This window comes from Toxorhynchites rutilus, chromosome 2 (assembly GCF_029784135.1).
Source record: "Toxorhynchites rutilus septentrionalis strain SRP chromosome 2, ASM2978413v1, whole genome shotgun sequence".
Lineage (NCBI taxonomy): Eukaryota > Metazoa > Arthropoda > Insecta > Diptera > Culicidae > Toxorhynchites > Toxorhynchites rutilus.
In genome coordinates this window covers 55,539,370-55,561,428 of record NC_073745.1, presented here as the reverse complement: position 1 = coordinate 55,561,428, position 22,059 = coordinate 55,539,370, and the positions used below count along the sequence as shown (strand labels likewise).

At 38.6% G+C, this 22,059-nt stretch overlaps 1 protein-coding gene across 1 annotated transcript in view; it reads left to right on the top strand.

The window, feature by feature from the left end:
* The window catches only part of LOC129771748 (zinc transporter 10), a 68,228-nt gene that overhangs the window by 41,890 nt on the left and 4,279 nt on the right, over nt 1-22,059 (top strand). The window contains exons 3-4 of the mRNA XM_055775746.1: nt 15,982-16,630; nt 16,688-16,819. Coding sequence (XP_055631721.1) covers nt 15,982-16,630; nt 16,688-16,819 — 781 coding nt within the window. The remainder of the gene's footprint in view (nt 1-15,981; nt 16,631-16,687; nt 16,820-22,059) is intronic.

The following is a 22,059-nucleotide window of genomic DNA, read 5'->3' as shown; positions in this document are numbered from 1 at the left end:
CTTGCAATGATTATCTCTCTTGATGTCTAATTCAAATAGAGAGGTCGGAGATATCACTGTTTTACAGTGGAATTGTCGTAGTCTTATCCCTAAATTGGATACATTCAAAATTTTAATTCATAACTACAATTGTGATGTTTTTGCTCTGTCCGAAACTTGGCTTTCTTCGCGAGATGATATCTCTTTCCACGATTTTAATATTATACGCTTGGACCGTGATGATAGATACGGAGGGGTGCTTTTGGGGATCAATAAGTGCCACTCATTTTTTAGAATTGACCTTCCACCTATTGGAGGGATCGAAGCTGTTGCTTGTCATGCAAACATCAGAGGCAAAGACCTCTGTATAGTCAGCTTGTATTGGCCTCCGAGAGCTGCGGTTAGCCGCAAACAACTTGATGACATGTGCTCACTCCTTCCTGAGCCACGATTGATCTTGGGAGACTTCAACTCTCACGGAACTGCCTGGGGGGAACAGTACGATGACAATCGTTCATTGTTGATATATGACCTTTGTAACAGCTTCAATATGACCATTTTGAACACTGGGGAAACAACACGTGTGCCTAAACCTCCTGCTAACCCAAGTGCTCTTGACCTCTCGCTTTGCTCGAATTCACTATCGTTAGATTGCAAGTGGAATGTAATCCAGAACCCCAACGGTAGTGATCACTTGCCAATCAAAATTTCCATCACCATTGGGTCGAATTCTTCTGAATCTATAAACATGGCATATGACCTCACAAGACACATTGACTGGAAAAAATATGCGGACGCGATTGCTCTAGCCATCAATTCCAGAGATGGTTTACCTCCATTGGAGGAGTATAACTTCCTTTCTCGTTTGATCTATGACAGCGCGGTTCGCGCTCAAACGAAACCCATCCCAGGTTCCACCATTTCCCGAAGGCCTCCCAATCTATGGTGGGATAGCCAATGTTCCAAGCTTTATGTAAAAAAATCGAATGCATTTAAAGCTTTTCGGAAACGTGGAACCCCTGAAAATTTTCAAACGTATTTAGCCCTTGAAGATCAATTTAAAAACTTAATCAAAGGGAAAAAACATGCTTATTGGCGAAATTTCGTGGGAGGTTTGTCACGAGAAACGTCAATGAAAAAATTATGGAAAGTGGCTCGAAACATGAGAAATCGCTCTTCAACGAATGAAAGCGAAGAATATTCACATCGATGGATTTTTAATTTTGCACGGAAGGTTTGTCCTGATTCCGCTCCTGTGCAAAAAATTGTTCGAGATATACCACAAGGTAGGTGCGATCTTGATTCCGAGTTTTCGATGGTAGAATTCTCTCTTGCTCTGCTCTCATGTAACAATTCTGCTCCGGGATCGGATAGAATTAAGTTCAACTTGCTGAAAAACCTCCCTGATGTGGCGAAACATCGCTTGTTGAATTTATTCAATCGGTTTCTGGAGAATAATATTGTTCCAGATGATTGGAGACAAGTACGAGTTATAGCTATTCAAAAACCCGGAAAACCCGCGTCCGACTTCAATTCGTACCGCCCAATAGCAATGCTGTCTTGTATACGGAAATTGTTGGAGAAAATGATCTTGTTTCGCCTTGATCGTTGGGTTGAAACGAATGCCTTACTCTCAGATACACAATATGGGTTCCGCAGGGGCAAGGGGACGAATGATTGTCTTGCGTTGCTTTCTTCAGAAATTCAAATGGCTTACGCCGAAAAAAAAACAAATGGCTTCAGTATTCTTGGACATAAAGGGGGCCTTCGATTCTGTTTCAATAGAGGTTTTGTCGGACAAATTACACTCTCGGGGTCTGCCGCCTCTATTGAATAATATGTTATATAACTTGCTTTGTGAGAAACATTTGAACTTTTCTCACGGAGATTCGGCAGCAAGTCGGGTCTCTTACATGGGCCTCCCCCAGGGCTCATGTTTAAGCCCCCTTTTGTACAACTTCTATGTAAGCGACATCGACAATTGCCTTACACAAAATTGCAGCCTAAGACAACTTGCAGATGATGGAGTGGTGTCTGTCGTAGGACCAAACGAATCCGACCTGCAAGGACCCTTACAAGATACTTTGAACAATTTTTCAACCTGGGCCATTGGGCTAGGGATCGAATTCTCCACGGAGAAAACAGAGATGGTGGTTTTTTCTAGGAAGCATAGACCAGCAAAACCAAAGCTTCAACTTTTGGGTAAACCGATCACTCATGCTATGTCATTCAAGTATCTTGGGGTTTGGTTCGACTCCAAATGTACTTGGGGGGGCCATATTAGGTATCTGAGTAAAAAATGCCAACAAAGAATAAACTTTCTCCGTACAATTACCGGCACCTGGTGGGGAGCCCACCCAGAAGATCTTATAATGTTGTATCGAACAACTATTCTCTCAGTGATGGAGTATGGTAGTTTCTGTTTTCAATCAGCTGCCAAAACACACCTCATTAAACTCGAGCGAATTCAGTATCTTTGTCTCCGTATCGCGTTGGGATGTATGCCCTCAACGCATACCATGAGTCTCGAGGTTTTGGCAGGCCTACTCCCACTAAAAGATCGCTTCAATTTATTATCTCTTCGGTTCTTCATCCGGTGTAAGGTCGTGAACCCATTGGTGATCGGAAATTTTGAGCAGCTGATCGAGCTAAATTTTCACTCCGGATTCATGAGTTCATATCATGAATTCATCTCCATGCAGGTTGATCCTTCTTCGTATATTCCCAACCGTGTTTGTTTCCCTGACTACATCAATTCCTCTGTGCATTTTGATCTGTCCATGAAGCAAGATATCCATGGATATTCAGATTACCAACGATCGAGGATCGCTCCAACGATCTTCGATGAAAAGTATGGGGGTATCAATTGTGATAATATGTACTTTACTGATGGGTCCACTATAAACGAGTCCACAGGATTTGGAGTGTTCAACGAATTTTTTAGCACCTCACACAGTCTTCAGAATCCTTGCTCAGTGTATATTGCTGAATTGGCAGCAATTCATTGGGCGCTGGACAGCGTCGCCTCACGACCTGTTGAACACTATCACATTGTAACGGATAGTCTTAGCTCTGTCGAAGCTATCCGTTCAGTGAGGCCGGAAAAGCACTCTCCGTACTTCCTTCAGAGAATACGAGAAATTTTGAGTGCTTTATCCAGACGCTGTTATGTCATTACCTTTATCTGGGTCCCTTCACATTGCTCCATTCCGGGTAATGAGAGGGCTGACTCATTAGCAAAGGTAGGTGCAATTGAAGGCGATATTTATCAGCGTCAAATCCCCTTCAATGAATTTTATTCTTTAGTCCGCAAAAATACCATCGCTAACTGGCAACGCAAGTGGAATGAAGATGAATTGGGCCGGTGGTTTCACTCGATTATCCCTAAGTTTAGCCTCAAACCGTGGTTCAAAAGTCTGGACTTGAGTCGGGACTTTATTCGCACCTTCTCCCGACTCATGTCCAATCACTGTTCGTTAGATGCACTACTCTTCCGTTTCAATCTTGCCAGCAGCAATCTCTGCGTTTGTGGCCAAGGTTATCACGACATCGAGCACATTGTTTGGTCGTGCGAGGTGTACCTGGTCGCCAGATCGAATTTAAAAAACTCCCTTCGGGCCCGAGGAAGACAGCCCAATGTGCCGGTGAGAGATGTGTTGGCTCGGTTAGACCTTGATTACATGTCCCATATATATGTTTTCCTTAAAGTTATAGATCTTCGTGTGTGATTGCCCCTACATCCTTATACCCTCCTTTCCTTCCTTTGCGGGTAATTCGTCCCCTTGCTATAAATAGTAGAATAAGTTGAAATGTAAATACACTATAGATATACGAATAGATTTATAAATTGAGTGTTCATCAACATTGTTACAATTTCCTTATATCCCATCCTTCTCCTAAAAATATGTCACCCTCCTAAACTCGAGTACACCGCGAGTAATCGGTTTTCCACCTTACTAACCATATATGTAAGAAAATTGTTTATATATATAGTTTTAAAATTATATTTAAGAATTCGGCTCCTTTAAACTTAAGTAACTGAGCCTGTAAAAATAAACGAATTAAAAAAAAAAACACTAAACCTACCACGAGGGGTCAAATGATCCATTTTAAGCTTTTAGTCAAAATTTTCTTGCAAATTACATTGTCACAACATAAAAAAAAAATCTGAAATCAGAATGAAAAAGATCGATCCTCTAAAAATCGATTCGAGATCGCCCAATCCTAGTCCGCACCCACAGATCGCCTGCCACAACAGGTACTTCTTCGCGAATTTGTCCGTTTTTCTCTTTCGGAACATTTCCGGAACATCCATGCAGGACGTACCGAAAAACTCGAGGCCGGGGATTTGTTTGGTGTCCGCCTTGTCCGCCTTGATTGGTGTCCACCTTGATGATGATGCGCCTTCCTGATCTTGAAAACACGTAGCCCAGCCCACTTCATTGTCTGCTGGACGAGCCACTTCGATGAATTGACCTTTTTTGGCCAAGTCTCGGGTGGAAAGGTTCGGGTTCTTCTTAAAGTACTGCCTCATCTTCCGCGCCTTCTCTGGGTATTCCGTTTTCGGCCGCTTCCAGGCCTGTGCGACTGACCAGGATTATCGATCACCGCGCCCACCGCGATTTGCTGGCGTAGCTCTTCTTGTTTCGAATGCATCTCGGAAACTACTTGGCAGATCGCGATAAAATTTTGCACTCATAAACATAACACTCTAAACTAGTATTACCCAAAATTTCATGATTTTTACCCACACGATAAAAAGTTACACCCAAAACAAAATGTCGCATTTTTTCCGAGTCCAATCTTTAGTACTTAGTTGAGATTTCTATGCCAAATAACACGCCTTGAATGCATTCTGAGTGACAAGCTCTAGAATACGCGTGACCACAGTGCAAGTCGGAGGAAATTTCTTTGACGAAAAATTCCCCTTACCAGAACGGGAATCGAACCCGAACTCCCGGCATGTTTGGTGAGACGCTAAGCACTCGGCCACGGGAACATTATCACCTTGGCTCATTCCATGGATGTGATATAGTACTGATTTATTATCCATTGAGGAATTTGAAAATTTTGAAGATCTAAAAACATTTTAGTAAAATCCTTGTGTAATTCGTCCAAGTGAGTGACATATGAAAATATTACATCACAGCAGTGGAACTCCATACAATTCACTAACTAAAAAGTGTCCACATTTTCATCGCTTGTTTACGTGAAGAATATAATTTTTTCAGGCACACAGACTATTTATATGCGTATAGAATTCCCCTTTTTGCAAGTGTGAAATTATTGACTTCATTTAACTATGTCGATTATCTGAATCGGTTCAGTAGATCAGTTTTATGAGTCATGAATTTTTGAAAAACGAAATTTTTTTTAAAAAAGGAGAAAAATGATTTATTTCGGTTAAATTTGAAAAATCATAATTTAAAAACGAAGAACACATTTTGGATGTTATATAAAAAATCCTCAGCTTTCGAGAAAAAATATAAAAAATATTGCGACCTTGGACAATGAAAACTATAAAAAACAAATACGATCAATAATTAAGGAAACAAAATTATTTTTTCTTGCAAGTATAGTATGTATTTTTTTAAAAAAAAGACTAGCTAACTGGCCAATTTGATATGTTGATCATCTGAATCGGTTTAGTAGTTCAAAAGATATGAGTTTTTGAAGAAAGTTATTTTTGAAAAAAGGAGAAAAACTAGATTTTTCGAACCACCCTAAAATGAAATGGGATCTAACATTTTGCGATAAGGAACAAAACTACTAATTTACACGAAAATCTGAGAATGGAATATATATAACACTAAAAAAATATAGTTTGGTGTTAATTTCCCCGGCAACTAAAAAGCTGATTATTAGAAACTAATTGATGTTAACTTTTCATTACCTTGTAAATTCTAGATACAATACCAACAGAGGGTATTGAAAAAAAATAATTTATAATAATAATTTATAATAAATTTATGTTTATTATTTTTATGTTGTTTTTTAAGCGTACATACGTTACCTAGTCGTATAATTATTGTATCATTCAATTTATTTCGATGAGAATGCTTTAAAATATTTCAACTGATGCTCTTGCCACATTTTAATTTTTTTTATTCAATGTCCAGTTTCTATGGCGAAGCTTCATTCGTAAATTACACATTTGGTGGAATACGACCATAAAGGTTGTTATGAATAGCACAGCAAGTTATGATTACAATACATATGGGTTTATTTTGATAATGCAAATATTAACGACATTATATATAAACCGATAAAAATGCATTATAATATTTGTCCACAGCATTTTCAGCGTCTATATATATATTTTATTCAATTTTCAGTTCGTAATTTCTATCCCATTCGACGTGTTTATCATGATGATGCTAACGTTAATAGCATTATATACGAACCTCCCACCTTATATATGACGTCTTCCACCGTTTTAGAAACATCTTAACATTATGTTCAATTTTTAGAGCGTAAACCATCTGTCAATTTTTTCACTGTTTACATTTTCTTGCTACAAATCGTTGCCACTTTTTTCTCTCATGTTCCACTTCTCTTCTCTGATATATTCCATGGTCTTGAAGCTTGGAATCAAGTTGAAATCGTCACCCTGCAGCTGAAGCACAAATTCAAAAATGCTGAATGTCTTGCTAGGCAAGAGACTCTTGGTGGTCAGCGAACTCCAGCGTGTAGAAGTAACCGGGTAAAGATAGACTCCTCCAGCTGGAGAGAAAATCTGTTGGTATGAAGGGTGTGTCACATCAAATTGCATCACGGAAAAAACGCTGTAGAAATTCGCCCAGTAGACCGATCCTTTTGAAAATTTTTGACAGTAAAATAAAAACTATTAAACAACTTTTGGCATTTTCTTTTTATTCATACTTCGCCCGTATGCTCGCACCTTCCTCTTTACCCCGTCCATAAGGTTCTGTACAACGTCAGGTTGTAGTTTTTTTTGAACAGAAATCCATTTTCTCTTGAAGTCCGCCTCCGATTTGACAACTTTTGGGTTCTTCCGGAGGGCCTGCTTCATAATAGAGAAATATTGGGCGAAGCTCCGGGGCGTTGGGCGGGTTCATTTCCTTTGGCACGAAGGTGACCCCGTTGGCTTTGTACCACTCCAACACGTCCTTTGAATAGTGGCACGAAGCGAGATCCGGCCAGAAGATGGTCGGGCCCTCGTGCTGCTTCAATAGTGGTAGTAAGCGCTTCTGTAGGCACTCCTTAAGGTAAACCTGCCCGTTTACCGTGCCGGTCATCACGAAGGGGGCGCTCCGCTTTCCGCAAGAGTAGATCCCTTGCCACACCATGTACTTTTTGGCAAACTTGGATAGTTTCTGCTTGCGAATCTCCTCCGAAACGCTGAATTTGTCCTCTGCGGAGAAGAACAACAGGCCCGGCAGCTGACGAAAGTCCGCTTTGACGTAGGTTTCGTCGTCCATTACCAGGCAATGCGGCTTCGTCAGCATTTCGGTGTACAGCTTCCGGGCTCGCATCTTCCCCACCATGTTTTGCCTTTCGTAGCGGTTAGGAGCCTTCTGAACCTTGTATGTACGCAGGCCCTCCTGCTGCTTGGTCCGCTGGACGAATGAACTTGACAAATTCAGCTTATTGGCGACATCCCGGACCGAACTTCTCGGATCACGTCTAAACTGTTTAACTACGCGCTTGTGATCTTTTTCACTGACGGAGCATCCATTTTTGCCGTTCTTCACCTCCCGGTCGATGGTTAGGTTCTCGAAGTATCGTTTTAGTACTCTGCTGACCGTGGATTGGACGATTCCCAGCATCTTACCGATGTCCCGATGTGACAACTCCGGATTCTCGAAATGGGTGCACAGGATTAATTAACGACGCTCTTTTTCGTTCGACGACATTTTTCCAAATTTACGAAAAATTGACAGTGAAGCATGGCCAACGTGATCTATACACTCTTATCTGATTATAAGCGAAAGCTGAAGATATAATTCCTAAAAATTAAATTTCTACAGCGTTTTTTCCGTGATGAAATTTGATGTGACACACCCTTTATAATAAATTGAATAATATTTTTCCCTCTTCACGACCCATTCCGAGTTTCCTGAAATAATTTTTAAAAAAATTGTTACGCCATTCTAATTCACTTCATTTAGCTATGTAAATACCTTTAATCTTTTGAATTAAATTAGAAGTTGAGTACATTATAATTCAAGCTCCAACGTATTTCAGAACGCAGATGAAATTGCAATCTAAAGGCGAGCTTGTTATACAGTAGAATGTCAGGAGTATGTTTGGACATGAATTTGACGATGACTTCCTTCGTGTTAAATCGCGCATATGTTTAAAATACAGAGCAATGTTAAACATGCCTGAAGGACTCATACGCTCAAACACATTATCTTGCACCAACCTGTTCACGTTTTTTTACTTGCCGAATTTTTCATCTTGTTCTTGTTGTACTTTTTTATTTCCATCTAAGATATTAGCCTTTCTCAGGGTTGCCACATATACAAAATATTCTGTATTTTACAGATTTTTCGCCAAATTTCAAAAAGAGAATCTGTATATACAGAATTACAGATTTTCTGCAAAGATACAGAATTTAAATATATTTTTTCAAATTCAAATTTAAATGTTAAATTAATTACAGTTCATTTTCTTTGTCTTCCTTCCAACAAAACAAAGTTCTGAAATCGGTTGGCTTCCACACTGATTGACTCTATTTTGAAAGCAAAAAGCTATGTATCGGCTCAAGGGGGAGCGTCAAGGATGAAATTTACGGAAAATTTAATAAAAGCAAAGTTCAACAAAACCATGTATAAACATCATACAATTTATTATAAGAAAACTTTTTTATGATTTAAATTGTTGTATTGATACGACTTAATCAAACCATAAATAAATTCAAAATGAAAATAAACCCTTCTTTCCTTTTTTTTCCGTTAGTTTTTTATACAGATTTTTTTGCTAAAAATACAGGTATACAGATTTTTTCAGAAAATTCTACAGGATCAAACGTGGCAACTCTGGCCATTCTTTTACAAAGTGGTTAACGTAACACAACTTATGGAGCATCTTAAATATTTCGAATAAGAATTTGTGTTATTTTATAGTGGTCGATATTCAGACCCCGTCGACCCCCAAAACCAATTTTCGTTTCTGTCGACTCCTGGGAACCCCAAATCGACCCCAGGGGAACTCCAAATCGACCCCAGGGGAACCCCGAATCGACCACTTTGAGAAACCCTGATCTAGACGTTTCATGCGATTCTAAGATATTTCGGTTTCTCAAAAAACTCACATTTTGACGTCTGCGACTCTAGTAAATGAAGTCCGATTGAGCCGATATTTCGCATAGGGTTTTTTTTCGTGGGAATCAACGTTTTTAAGAAAATCCCGTTTGAAACACGAAGGTCACTTTTTTCCCATACATCCCTTGGCACTCTAATGGTCAGTGATGGATAACGACTCACAATGTTACGTTTACTAATGCTGAATAGACCTACTCACATGTTGATCTCGAAGGGTTTTTTTTTTGTGGCTTTGACCCTGAAAAAATATCCCACCCAATCAAAACTCAGCCTCATTGTGCGAAACGTGATGTGCAAAGGTGCCAACGAAATTTTTGAAAAAGTTGGAAGAAGTCGAGGAAAAATTAGAGAAAGAAATTTTGTTTATATTAGCAATAAACTTACTGTATATAGTGTTTTACATTTTTCATCTGACATTACATTTTAATTCTGACTTTTCTTTATGCATGTCTACATAATTTTTGGAAGCTGAAATTCCTCGTATAGTTTTTGTTCATGTTATACTTCTTAATTTTGTCTTGTTTAAATTGAAAGTTTTTTGCCTTTGGCTGTTTCGCTGGCATGCTTTAACGACTTGAATTGAGACGCAGTTTCCGATAGGATTCTGACGCCACCAAAACATTTTGGAGGTATCTTCAGAGAAATCTCCCTAACAGCAATGCTCTTCTTCGTTGAATTGTAATATTTTCTGGAATAGGCTTCTAGTTATTGAGACGCTGATCAAGCATAATCCTCGCTATACAACACATCAATTAGTAGATTCCTCACAATGTTCATGGTGCAGCGTGATTACGTAAAACGCTACAATGTATGAGTTCTACACTTTTTGACCGAAAAACATTGAAGCAAACCATGACAGGCGAAGAAAAGTATAATCATTTACAACAAGGTTGAGCGAAAATCTTTGGGATGAGCGAAATGAACCATCATTAGATATCTCCAAAGCCGGTCTCCACCTGCAGAAAGTCATTCTAGTGGGAGGGGAGAGCGCTTCTGTATTATAAGCTTCTACCAAACAGTCAATCGATAAATCCCAACAAGTACTGTTCGCAGCTAAACGAATCAAAATCGGTGATCTATAATAAACGTTCACAATTAGCAAAAGCGTCCTCTTCCAGAATAATGCCAAACCTAATGTTTATTTAACAGTCCGCCAAAAATTATTGGAGTTTAGCTACGATGTGATAGTTCATCCGCTATCATCAGAAATTGCATCTCCTGATAGGCACTTGTTCAGACCGATAAGAAAAAATATTTTAGGTCAAGAATAGCGATCTCACTAACCTACTCCACCATTGTTTCCGAGCCAGAGTATAAAAAAAGTTTCTTGTGAGTTTTATTCCAGTGTCGCTCTAGACAGCGTGCAACCAATAGAAAATTTTCAAATAGATACTTGAGTATCTTTAGAATATCTCATAGCGTTACGTTATTTGAGCACGAAGCCTAATGGGGTCGTTGAAACCAGCCCTCACATTGGTAGCCATGTTTTTGATTCCAGCATCTCAAGCATCAAAACAGCTACGATGTAGGCAGTTTGATTGGTTTTGAACAATCCTGACAGCTTTGATTTTGGCATCATTCGAGCACATAGAAAGATATATACATTGTGGTTCAACCTAGGTCCTGCCATCGTATATTATGAAATGTTGTGTTGAATTTCAAATCGGTACAGCCATCAAAACTACAACGAACGACATTTTTCGATGTCATAAAGCTAGAATCAAACACTAAATACTTGATATTTAAGCTTAATTAGCTTGAGTTTGGGTAGACTGTACACTTCGTAGTTGCTCTCCGTAATTGACCTGAACCAGCGAAATTACCAAACACTGCATGATTTTCACATGTGTGTGTGCAAGCGCTGAGCGTGAACGAAAGTTTTTGTATTTTTCAAGTGTCAAGTTTCTATAAGACCAGTTACATTTGATACATAAATCTTGTTGTTTTGATCATTAAATCCGAATTTCGATTGGAAAAAGTCCTCACGGAAAGAGAAGGAAGACAAATCGATGTATTTCACCAAAAAAAAAATGTTGGTATCAGAGAAATTGCTCGTCGGATTGGATCCCATCAGAAGGAGTAAGAAAGAGAGAGCTTCACGTAAATCGAAGCTCTCTGGCCGGGATAAGCGGGAAATAACTAGAACAGCTTCGAACATCTCAAAATCGCTTATGCAAAGAGTGCTTGAAATGTTAAAGCTCCTCATCTTACACAATCTCACATCGGAAGAAGTCTGAGTTTTGCCAAAGTTCACATGAACCGAAAGTGTGGCATGATATGTTGTGGCAAAGTATGTTTCCAAAAGAACACATTGTGCTATATACCATAACGAAAAGTTCTTTAATGTAAAGGACGAAAAAAAGTTCAATTTGGATGGTCTTCATGGTTTCAACGGGTAATGGCGTGATTCACGGAAGGAGGAACAGTATTTTTCAACCAGAAATTTTAGTGGAGGCTCGTGCATGGTTTGGGTGGGCTTTGTGCAACTGGAAAGCTCAAGATAGCTTTCACATCATTCAATGATTTTATTTATTTATTGTCGTCAATCAAAATTGTAGACCGATACATTCTTAATCCTACTTAAAACTAAAAAAAAAACTAAAGAGAGCTGGCTGGATAATTAATCCGTATAATTTAGAAGAGAATTTTAACAAGTTACATAAAAAAAATTTTTATTTATTTATTTCGCCAACCCAGCGTAGACCAGATATGCTGCCCAAATATTACAAAAAAATATTTCACTATATCTTATTCTTATTCATTATCCTTGGCATGGTTACATCAACTATTTCACTGTGTTCGTTACAGAGGCTCATCATACGATTAATAGGACTATATTTGGCATAATTCATTCTTCGGTAATCTTTGTAGAAAATGTTAGGGTTTCACAGGTGTTTAATCGGTGCGTAAAAATTTAGGTTTCCTAATATTTCTTCTGAGTCCACTCGTTGTGATATGATATCAATAATAAATAGAATCAAGGCAGAGTTCCGACGTTCTTCTATGCTTTTAATATTGATTAGCATACAACGTATTCGAGAATTGATCTGACATATGTAATATACAATATCTTTATTGGGTACGGTTCGTGGAAATGGTGACTAAAATGTTCGATGAAGCTCAACATATTATTTGCTCTATGGATGATTGTATTATAATGATCAACAAAGATTAGTTTCGAATCTAAGACCACGCCTAAGTATTTTACTCGTTGACATCTACTGATGGGTTGATTTCCCAGCTTAACACCATTGTTCAAGTGTGTTTTTCTTCTTGTAAAAGTCATCAAAGTGGATTTCCTAACATTGAGCAGTAATAAACTCTTAGTGCACCATTTATAAAATATGTCAACTTCATTTTTGAATGTTTGAGAGTCTTCTTCATTCTTTATTTCCATATACAGCTTCATATCATCTGCGTAGATAAGTGCCTTAACACTGTTAAGAAAAACGGAAACGTCATTAACAAATAAAATGAACAAATGCGACCCCAAATGAGAGCCTTGAGGAACTCCGGATGTAACAAATATTGGTTTTGAAATTTTCTCATTAAACCTTACCATTTGCGTGCGGTCAGTCAAATGTGATTCTAGCCATTTCAATAGCTTGACTTCTATCCCTATTTTTTGAAGCTTGAGCAGCAGTAATGGTATATCAACACGATCGAAAGCCTTACTAATGTCAGTGTATAGAGCTTCAACTTGATTACCATTATCCATTGCATTCAAAGTGAATGTGACAAATTCCAGCGAATTTGTTGTCGTTGATCGTCCTTTGAAAAAACCGTGTTGCTTATTCGTAATTCGTGTCTTCAGTTGTTGAAAAAGTTTTTGGTTTATTATGGCTTGAAAAAGTTTTTGGATACAAGAAATAATTGCTATTCCACGATAATTTCTTACATTGGATCTATTACCGGATTTGAATATTGGTACAAGAAAAGAGTTTTCCCATATTTTTGGGAACCTTTGTGATTCCAATGACTTATTGAAAAGCCATAAAAGTGGATGAGTTAATTCAGATGCCATTTTTTTTATAAAAACCGGTGGAATTCCGTCAGGACCTGGCCTTTTCGAGACATCAAGCTTATTTAATGCGTCAAAAATTTCAATGTAAGTTAGTTTTCTGACTCCAACATCACATGGAAATTCTGGAAGAAATGCAAAGAAGTCACGATCTCGGTCCTCCTCAGCTGTTACAATATAAACTTCCTGAAATAATGTTGCAAAGAGGTTGCAAATTTTTTGTGCGTGATGGAAAACTATTGCTTTTTAATTTTGCTTTTATGTAATTAAAAAAACTTTTCGGGTTAGACCTTATGTCCGACTCTGTTTTTAAGTTGTAATCTTCAAAAGCGCTTTTAACAGTTGAGTTAAGCTGTTCGCAAATGTTTAGATATTTTTCGAGATTAGCGTCAAATTTGTATTTCTTATACATTTTATGTGCCTTCTGTTTTTTTATTTTTTAGATTCTTTATGTTTTGATTAAACCAAATCGGATATTTTGTGTTTATATTTCTCCTCTTTCGTTTTGTTGGTATCTCCTCCTCTATAATTTCATTGATCATCGAGTAAAAAGTCGTCACTGCTACTTCAATGTTTTCCACACTTGTAAATAAATCCTGCCAATTGATATAGTTAAGCTTACACCTAATTGATTGGTAATTTGCTTTAGTGTAATCAGAGACTTTCTCGAATTCATAATCAAATGGATTTTGGGTGTTACCTATAAAATATAGAATATTCGATAGTTGTGTGGAAAGCGGAGATGACGATTCAGTCACACAAAAATCTTCGGTCATATTTGTCAACAAGAAATCCAAGAAGCATTTTTGTCGATTATGAACATTATTTATTTGATTCAACCCAAGACCGGCTATTGCAATTGCAGTGTCTTATTATCACCAACAACTGGAAGCAAGATGAGCTCATTGTCAAAATCAGTGATAAAGTCTGCATTTCGTTGATTGAAATCTCCGTATATATGGATTTTTGATTGTGGTGCAAATGAAGATAAAATATTTTCAGCAACTTCAAAGAATTTCTCATAACAACTAATTTGAGCACGATCAGGGGGGAAGTAAACAGATGCAAATATATGTATCTCTCCCACAATAAGTGCTTTGACCCACACTTGCTCAAATTCGTCGAATTCTGTTGTTGGAATATGTTCTGAATTTATTAATGAATTAATAACAATAGGGACGCCACCTCCCGATTTTTTATGGGATTTGTGAAGATTACGGTCATCTCTGAAGACATTGAAACGATTTCCGAATACTTCCTCGTTTCTAACACTATCATCTCAACTTGTCTCTGTTGTCATAATTATCGAGAAAAAAGAATTCAGAATATTAATTTGGATTTCTCCCCTTTTTGAGTGGACAAGACCATTTTGATAGTATATCTAAATTTCAACTACATTTAGTTGTTGAGGCGAGGAAGTTGGTTCATTATCAACTACTTGGTATGAGGAGGCATCCAAATTGTTAAAACTTACTACTTCATACATGTCCTGGAATCCTTTCCCTTACCGTTTTTGCATGGATATCGTCACATTATTTTTTGGACTGGCCGGCTCGCTCTCCAGACTTGAATTCTGTTGAAATCCTTGTACGCAGAATCTACACCGATGGAAAGCGGTACACCACGATTGAAGAGCATAAGGTCGCAATTTCGAAAACATGGAAAAATATCAAGAAATCCGGTCAGCAGAATTTGGTATATAGTATACCAACACGAATTTTCATGGTTATTAGCCGAAATGACAAGATTGCCAATTATTGACATGTAAATCAGCCGATCGTTTTGAAGTTTTCATTGATAATACTTATGAATTTTGAAATGGTCTTATAGAAACTGGACCGCCGAACTTATCATATTAAAGCACAATAAATGAACAAACAACTCTTTTGAACGAAATTGTTGTAATTTTATCTACTTGAATTATCCTGTTGAAAGACATGGAAAGAATTCCGGATTTAATTATGCCACATCAACCCAAACCAATGATTTTTTCACAATCCTTACAATGTATTTAAATAAAATATACAACACCCTACTTACAGCTGTACGCAGATAATCTGTCGATTATGCAAAACCAGTATCTCATCAACCATCACCCTTCATCGGAAAACATTTGAAGCGCTACATGGTAGAGCATTATATAAACACTCACAAACAGGTTCAAGTACTCTATTTTTATCGTGCCGGTTAGTTATTATCGGATGTCTACCGATTGATTACCAGATTATTTGTTGGGAATCGTGAATCGAGATGAGAATGGACGCACGGTTGTGATTTTCTCTCTCGCTACTGATATTGTCTACAAAAACAACAAATGACGTGCCAGTTCTGGGCGCAGATGCCATAAATTGATTCAAAGTACACGGTTGTTACAAATAATGAGACTTTATTAGGGTCTCCATGATAAGCATTCTATCTCTGGTGTGTTGAATATATTTTATCTACACGTGAATATACGACATTCGTGGACCAGATGCTGGTCCGTTAAACGAGAAAGTGAAAAACGCTACTGTGTCAGCAGATACTTTTGATTTGTTGATCATTTCACGCGCATTTTTTCTCTTAATTATCTGTATGATTTGTAATGTTTTTTTTCTTTCACAAAATGCGGCCGCAACACCTAATAACGGCACCATGTGCTCACCTGATTCAATCATGGTTTTTTTTCTCTCTTCTCATTGCATCAATTAGCATAGCAAACGGGCTCCAACAGCTGAAGCCTGTCGGCAGCATTTGACGGCCTCACAAAACTCGCTGAACCCCGATGAAGATCGCTTCATCGAGATCCCGGTGGCGACAGGTGACGACGCCTCTAGCGTTGCAACGGGACGGGAGCTCACACCCACAGCTGAGGAATCCAGTCCGGAGAAGGTGAAGCAGAAGGTCAAGGCCAAAACCCGCCAGCAGCGGGAGAACAGCTTGCGCAACACATTCGGCTGGACCCGAATCGATGTGCTCACGATGCTGGTGGTGTGCATCTTTCTGGCCTCGTTTTGCTTCTCGGCTGTGGTGGAAGCACTGCAGACGTTGTCCCACATTCACCATCAGGACACAATGCACTTCCCCATTCCAGTACTCACACTCGGTGCCATGGGAATCATACTGAATGGATTCTGTTATCTGCTGATCGGTGGCTATACGTATCACCAGGGCAGTTTCCTGTACATCACATCCAACGGAAATGTTGTGCTCGATCGCGTCGTCACCGGAGACGGAATTCGGAAGGGGGAGAGGCGTCTCTCCAGCTCCAGGAAACAAGTGGCCTCCCCAGCTGGGGGAGGACTACAATATGCCTCATCCAAGCGCCAGGGTGTACGAGAAATGATGAGAGATATTTGTAGTAAGTATTAGGGATCATAAGTACAACAGTTCTGGAACTTATATTTGTATTTAACAGGTACGGTATTTGTCATAGTGTGTTCAATGATCGTGCATTATACGAACGAAGACGAGGAAACTTCCAAGTTTGCAGACCCAGTGTGTTCGATCCTGTCCTGTGTCGTTCTAATGACACTCAGCTATCCATACAGTAAGTATAATGGCGAAGGTGAAAATATATATGTAATGTAAATGGTTTTTTGTATGTCTTTTATCATTTCGTTCAACTTGAACCACGAGTGTTTTTATGTGCCGTTCCCAAATCATTTCACGCTGTTTCATTTTTATACAGCATGGTCACCTAATTTCGTAAGCAACGAACCGTTGCACGGAACGATTATTTTACGATTTATCCACCGAATACAATTTGGAAGAGGCTTCATGCTCATTAAAAAGATACGGACAAACCGAACCTCCGTCCGATTGTATTTTCTCCACCATTTTTTGACTGACAAAATATACGTTATGGTGATGATAATATCCGCTCGCTGTGAACAACGTGATAAAATCGGAGGGAAACTGTCCAGACGTTTTTTTTATCCCATCTGTTTATTTTATTATTAGGCTCAGGTTTTTTATTTATTATTAGGCTCATCTAGCAAATTCAGCTGTAACAGAGCCAAATTTATCGTGTACATTTTTTCTCATGTTGTATATTACACAGCAGTATTCCTATCTCATCGATACACATTTTTTTATCTATTACGCATTAGCCATTTAGGCGTAAGAGTATTCATTCTTATTCTATCGATACACAACACATGTCGCATTTTTCGGCATAAGAATATTGTTCGAATGTTCACAGTTACAGATACAGCGGGATTGTTGATATGAGGCTTCCATTGTTGTGTTTATAAATAGCACCAATTACCGATGCAGCAGATCGATCGTATGTGGAGTGAGAGGCTGGGATCACCATCACATGATGATTGATGCATGGACGTAGTAGCTAGAATAACACACAAAGATGGTCAGTTGAGGACCACTCAACTATGAGTTATAAGCTCATGATTGTTCGTTTCAAATTTTGCAACAAACCAAAAATCAAATGGTGGCTTTCCTGAATTTAGTGTTTTACTCAAATGTGGACTCATAAAACCATGAGATGACCCTCAGTGTTGCCAAAACTCCCCAATGGGGGAGAGGTTCTCATCACGAGTATACTCGCGAATTCGTGTGCTCCCGTGGCCGAGTGGTTAGCGTCAAACCTAACATGCCGGGGGTTAGATTCCCGTTCTGGTCGGGGGAATTTTTCGTCAAAGGTATTTCCTCCGTCTTACACGCGTGTTCTAGAGCTTGCAACTCAGAATGCATTCGAGGCATGTTATTTGGCATATAAATCTCAACTAAGTACTAATGAAAATGACGCAAGTTATACTACGTTGAGATGAGGAAGTTTCTTCAGGAACGTTGGTGCCATTTAAGAAGATCTTGATCATTTCATGCTCAGCCAGCATGTACGACCATACATAAAAGTCCAGGAGATTAAGGTCCAGGGAGCTGGGAGGGCATGAAGGGCAGTGCGCCGTCCTGTTGAAAGACGTAATGATCCAGACGTAATGAGGTCCCGAAGTGACGGGAGACAACCTTCTCCAGAACCTCGTTCTTATAATACGCGACGTTGATCTTTACGTTTTTCTCGATAAACATCAGTGGGAGCTTCCCAAACCATAACCGACGCGGCGCTCTGGAACCGCGAGATGTTTATGTGGGACGGGGGGATGCTGGCCAACGTCGGCGCCCACACCCGATCATTTTGGACATTTGCGGCTGTTAGGAGTCAAAGAGTTTCTCACCAGAAAACACGAACTCCTGACCTGCGTACCGCGAAAGTATCAGTTTGACGCTGTCCAGCCTCTTCTTCGTTGTAGCCTTGGTTGCCCCATGCGCTTCTTATACGGCTTGTATTCCAGGTCCCTCGTCATGATGAAGGGGGCAGTCTCGTTGATTACCGGGCAGTCTGATGTGATTACCGTACAAAACATCGATAAAGTACGACAGATATAATAGATAGATTTTTGACACGTACGGAAAATCAGTGTTCGAAAAATTACAAAACTAGGTTATTTCGATTGCTTATATTATGCTCTTCAAAACAAGTTATATAAATTGAATTTACCTGTAGCCTGTAATAAACGGCATGCCGTTTTTTCAGAAAAGTCGTGGTTCCTGAGCCAATTTTTATATTTTCGGGTTAGCAAAAGAAACACGTCTATTCGCGTTGACTTTACAAACTGAAGAGAGACCAGCTCTCGATTTATTTTGACATTTTAGCTATAGAACGTTTAGCCTAGTTTACAATACTTTTCTGCCAACTCACAGCATTCAGCGTATGCTACACCAACCATCTGTTTTTGCTTCCTAGTCATTTAACACGTTTACTCAGGTGCTTACCATCAAATGGGGGAACGCATTTGATTATGTTATTAGACGCCTTTGATTTACTGTACATGTGCGCGTTGAGCATTAAGCGTTGACGTTGTTTTCGTTTCCGTTTTCGTCTTCGTTTGACATCGACATCGGAATACGATATTTGATTTTCGCTGTGAAAGCCCTTTCATCCAATACCCATATCGTAGGGATTGTCCTTCATTACTGGTCGTTTAAAACTAGTTTTCGCGAAGGGGCTGTCCACATACCACGTGAACAACTTTAGGGGCGGTAGGGGATACAAGAATGTCCACGCTTGTCCACGGTAAGGGGGGTAGGGGTTATGAATAATGTCCACGTGGACACGCCTTATAAGTATAGTATAAATGTAGCCTGAAATTTGTTCTGCATTTTCAATACTTTTTTATAACTTTCCACTCTTAGAACTTCGTAATTTTTGATAGAAGGGTTGAGCTGCCTGAGCACTTTAGAACATCCATCTTTTTCTCATAATGTTGAATTTTTTTCACTGTAATGTATACTTTGAGAGTAACTCACATAAAAACCACCGATATCTCGAGGATCATCTTCATATTTTGTTTTTCGCTCTACCGGGGCAAATACCTTGCCAAATCACAAACTTACGAGCAAATTTATCCATGAATGTGAATTAAAATTTGTCAAGGACACCTCCTAGGTAAGATTTCTTGGCCAGGAAACTGTCCGAAATCCATCTTTGAATAAGAAAATGTCGGAGCACATCACACATGTTAGTCCTGGCAGTATTCAACTGCGTTGCGATTGGCTCACCTTACCACGTTGAACTTTCAATGTAAGTGGGTAAGAATAATTTCGTTCTCTCGTCTTCCATCTAGAATAATTTTTGACTCGCAGCACGAAAAGCAGTGAAACTCTCTCCACCCGAAGAAGTCTACTTTATGATGATGATGATGATGACCCACCTCATACCCCTACAAAGGTTTGAACTGGCCGATTTATCTAATAGATAATATTTATATTTAACCAAATTAAGATATCAGTATTATAAAACAAAACAGCGAACTGACTCTGTTGCAGGCATGAATTTCTATTAATCGAACATCATAAATAGGCAAAAACTTTAAAAGAAAAACAATGGTCCTATCCTTATCGACATTATCATAATGATAATCCCAACTTCAGACCCAAAGTTTTTTTAAGGCATGTCAAGAAAATTTCCAACCCGGGAAGATCCTTGACAGATTGGGAATCGAACCCAATATCTAAAAGTGTCTACTTAGAACATGATAGAGATCTGCCACATTCACAAATACTCGATATAACCATCTTATGATAAGATAGTTTACGACAATTCTGAATGAGCTATCCCCATTCCAGTTTCCACTTCAGACCCACATAAAAATTTCATTATATATCAGTGTTCTGCCAGTGTTCCATTAACATAGTCCAGGCCGACCAAACGCGCGCGAGGCTCAAACTCTCGTAGACAACGCTTATTACTTTTTTTTTTACAATATACATAAACAAAACAAAAAAAAAATCATCATCATCAGTACGAACATGGTAGTTTAACCTGTAAATAAATTTTATTAATTTTTATCAATTGCAAACATAAATGAATGATTTAGGAAAAATTATAAAACCTGTTTACAAAACAGATTTTACGTGTGAAATACACATTTTCTTGAACTCTGCCATTGTTGCCGCACGTTTAATTTCTCTGGGCATCGAATTGAAGAAATTTATACCTTTATATAACAACGAGTTCTGCGACCTACTAAACATAAAGTTGGGTGTTCTTGCATCATTCGCGTTTCTTGTATTGTATCTATGAACATCACTTCCTCTTTCAATTTCAATCGCTATCGAAAAATTCTTGTAGCGATCACTGAACGTGTTGCTACAAAAAAAACGCGTACGAATTGTATGCGGACAATGCTTTAATCTGTGATTGATGGATTTTTTCTCCATTTTTAGTAAATATTAAAGATCAAAGAATGTCTAAGAATGTTTATCAGCGAGTTGGTAGAATCCAAAAATCTAGGAGAAAACTATGCATTTTATTGCATATTTTTTCCTTAGCCTATTATTCAAAGTTTCCCCAGAAAACCGCCCATTATCTTTAGCAACAGCTGTTTTAGCTCTTGTTTGGCATTCAAATTCCCTTTTCCGTTGAACACCTTCACAACGCTTATAGTTCCATAGTTTACCTCTAGTTTGCCCTTGACAATCGACCAGTAATCCTCAATCAGCCTTAGCTTGGCCCGGATATTATATCTTGGGAACCAAAGTGATGCCATTGTCGTTGTACTTCATTAACGTTTGGTCATTTCTGAATAGTGACTGTTTTCCAATACGGGTCAAAAAGCATATAATCTCACGCCAGAAAAACACATCATCTTCTGAAGGCACTCCTTTTGAAAAAGAATTCTGGTTTGTTGTTACAGGAGTTACGAAAGGTACATTTCTTAGTATTCAACTTTTTCTGGAATTTGACCATTTTTTATTTTGTGTTCTCCTGGGCACTTTGCAGAGGTTTTAAATTGTTTCTCCAATACTTTTCTTTTCGAAAACAACGGATTCAGCCGACTCAGGATAGTCCGGCTTTTCATTGCGTACGTGCATGATAGATTCGTGACGCGCTATAACGCATTGAAGGACTAAAAATGAGGTGCAAACACGAAAATCTTTCTTTTGAAACATGCACGAAACATGAAATCATGAAGACTATTATCAATACAGAAATGATTTAACTATTCATACGTATGGTAATGTACACCAGTAAACCAAAAAGAACAAAAAAGCAAAGTCCAACCTCTCACTGACGAATTTCGGGAAGACCTATATAATTGCTATGGTACTCCCTTTCACGGATAACCCACACCGCGATAATCGAGATTCTACTGTATATGCAAATGAACTCATTTTGATACTTAAAATAATAAATTCATATTCTCATACTGCTTTCTCCAAAAACCTTGTCAAATATCGTATTTTAATCAGACAGCAGGCTTTCAACTT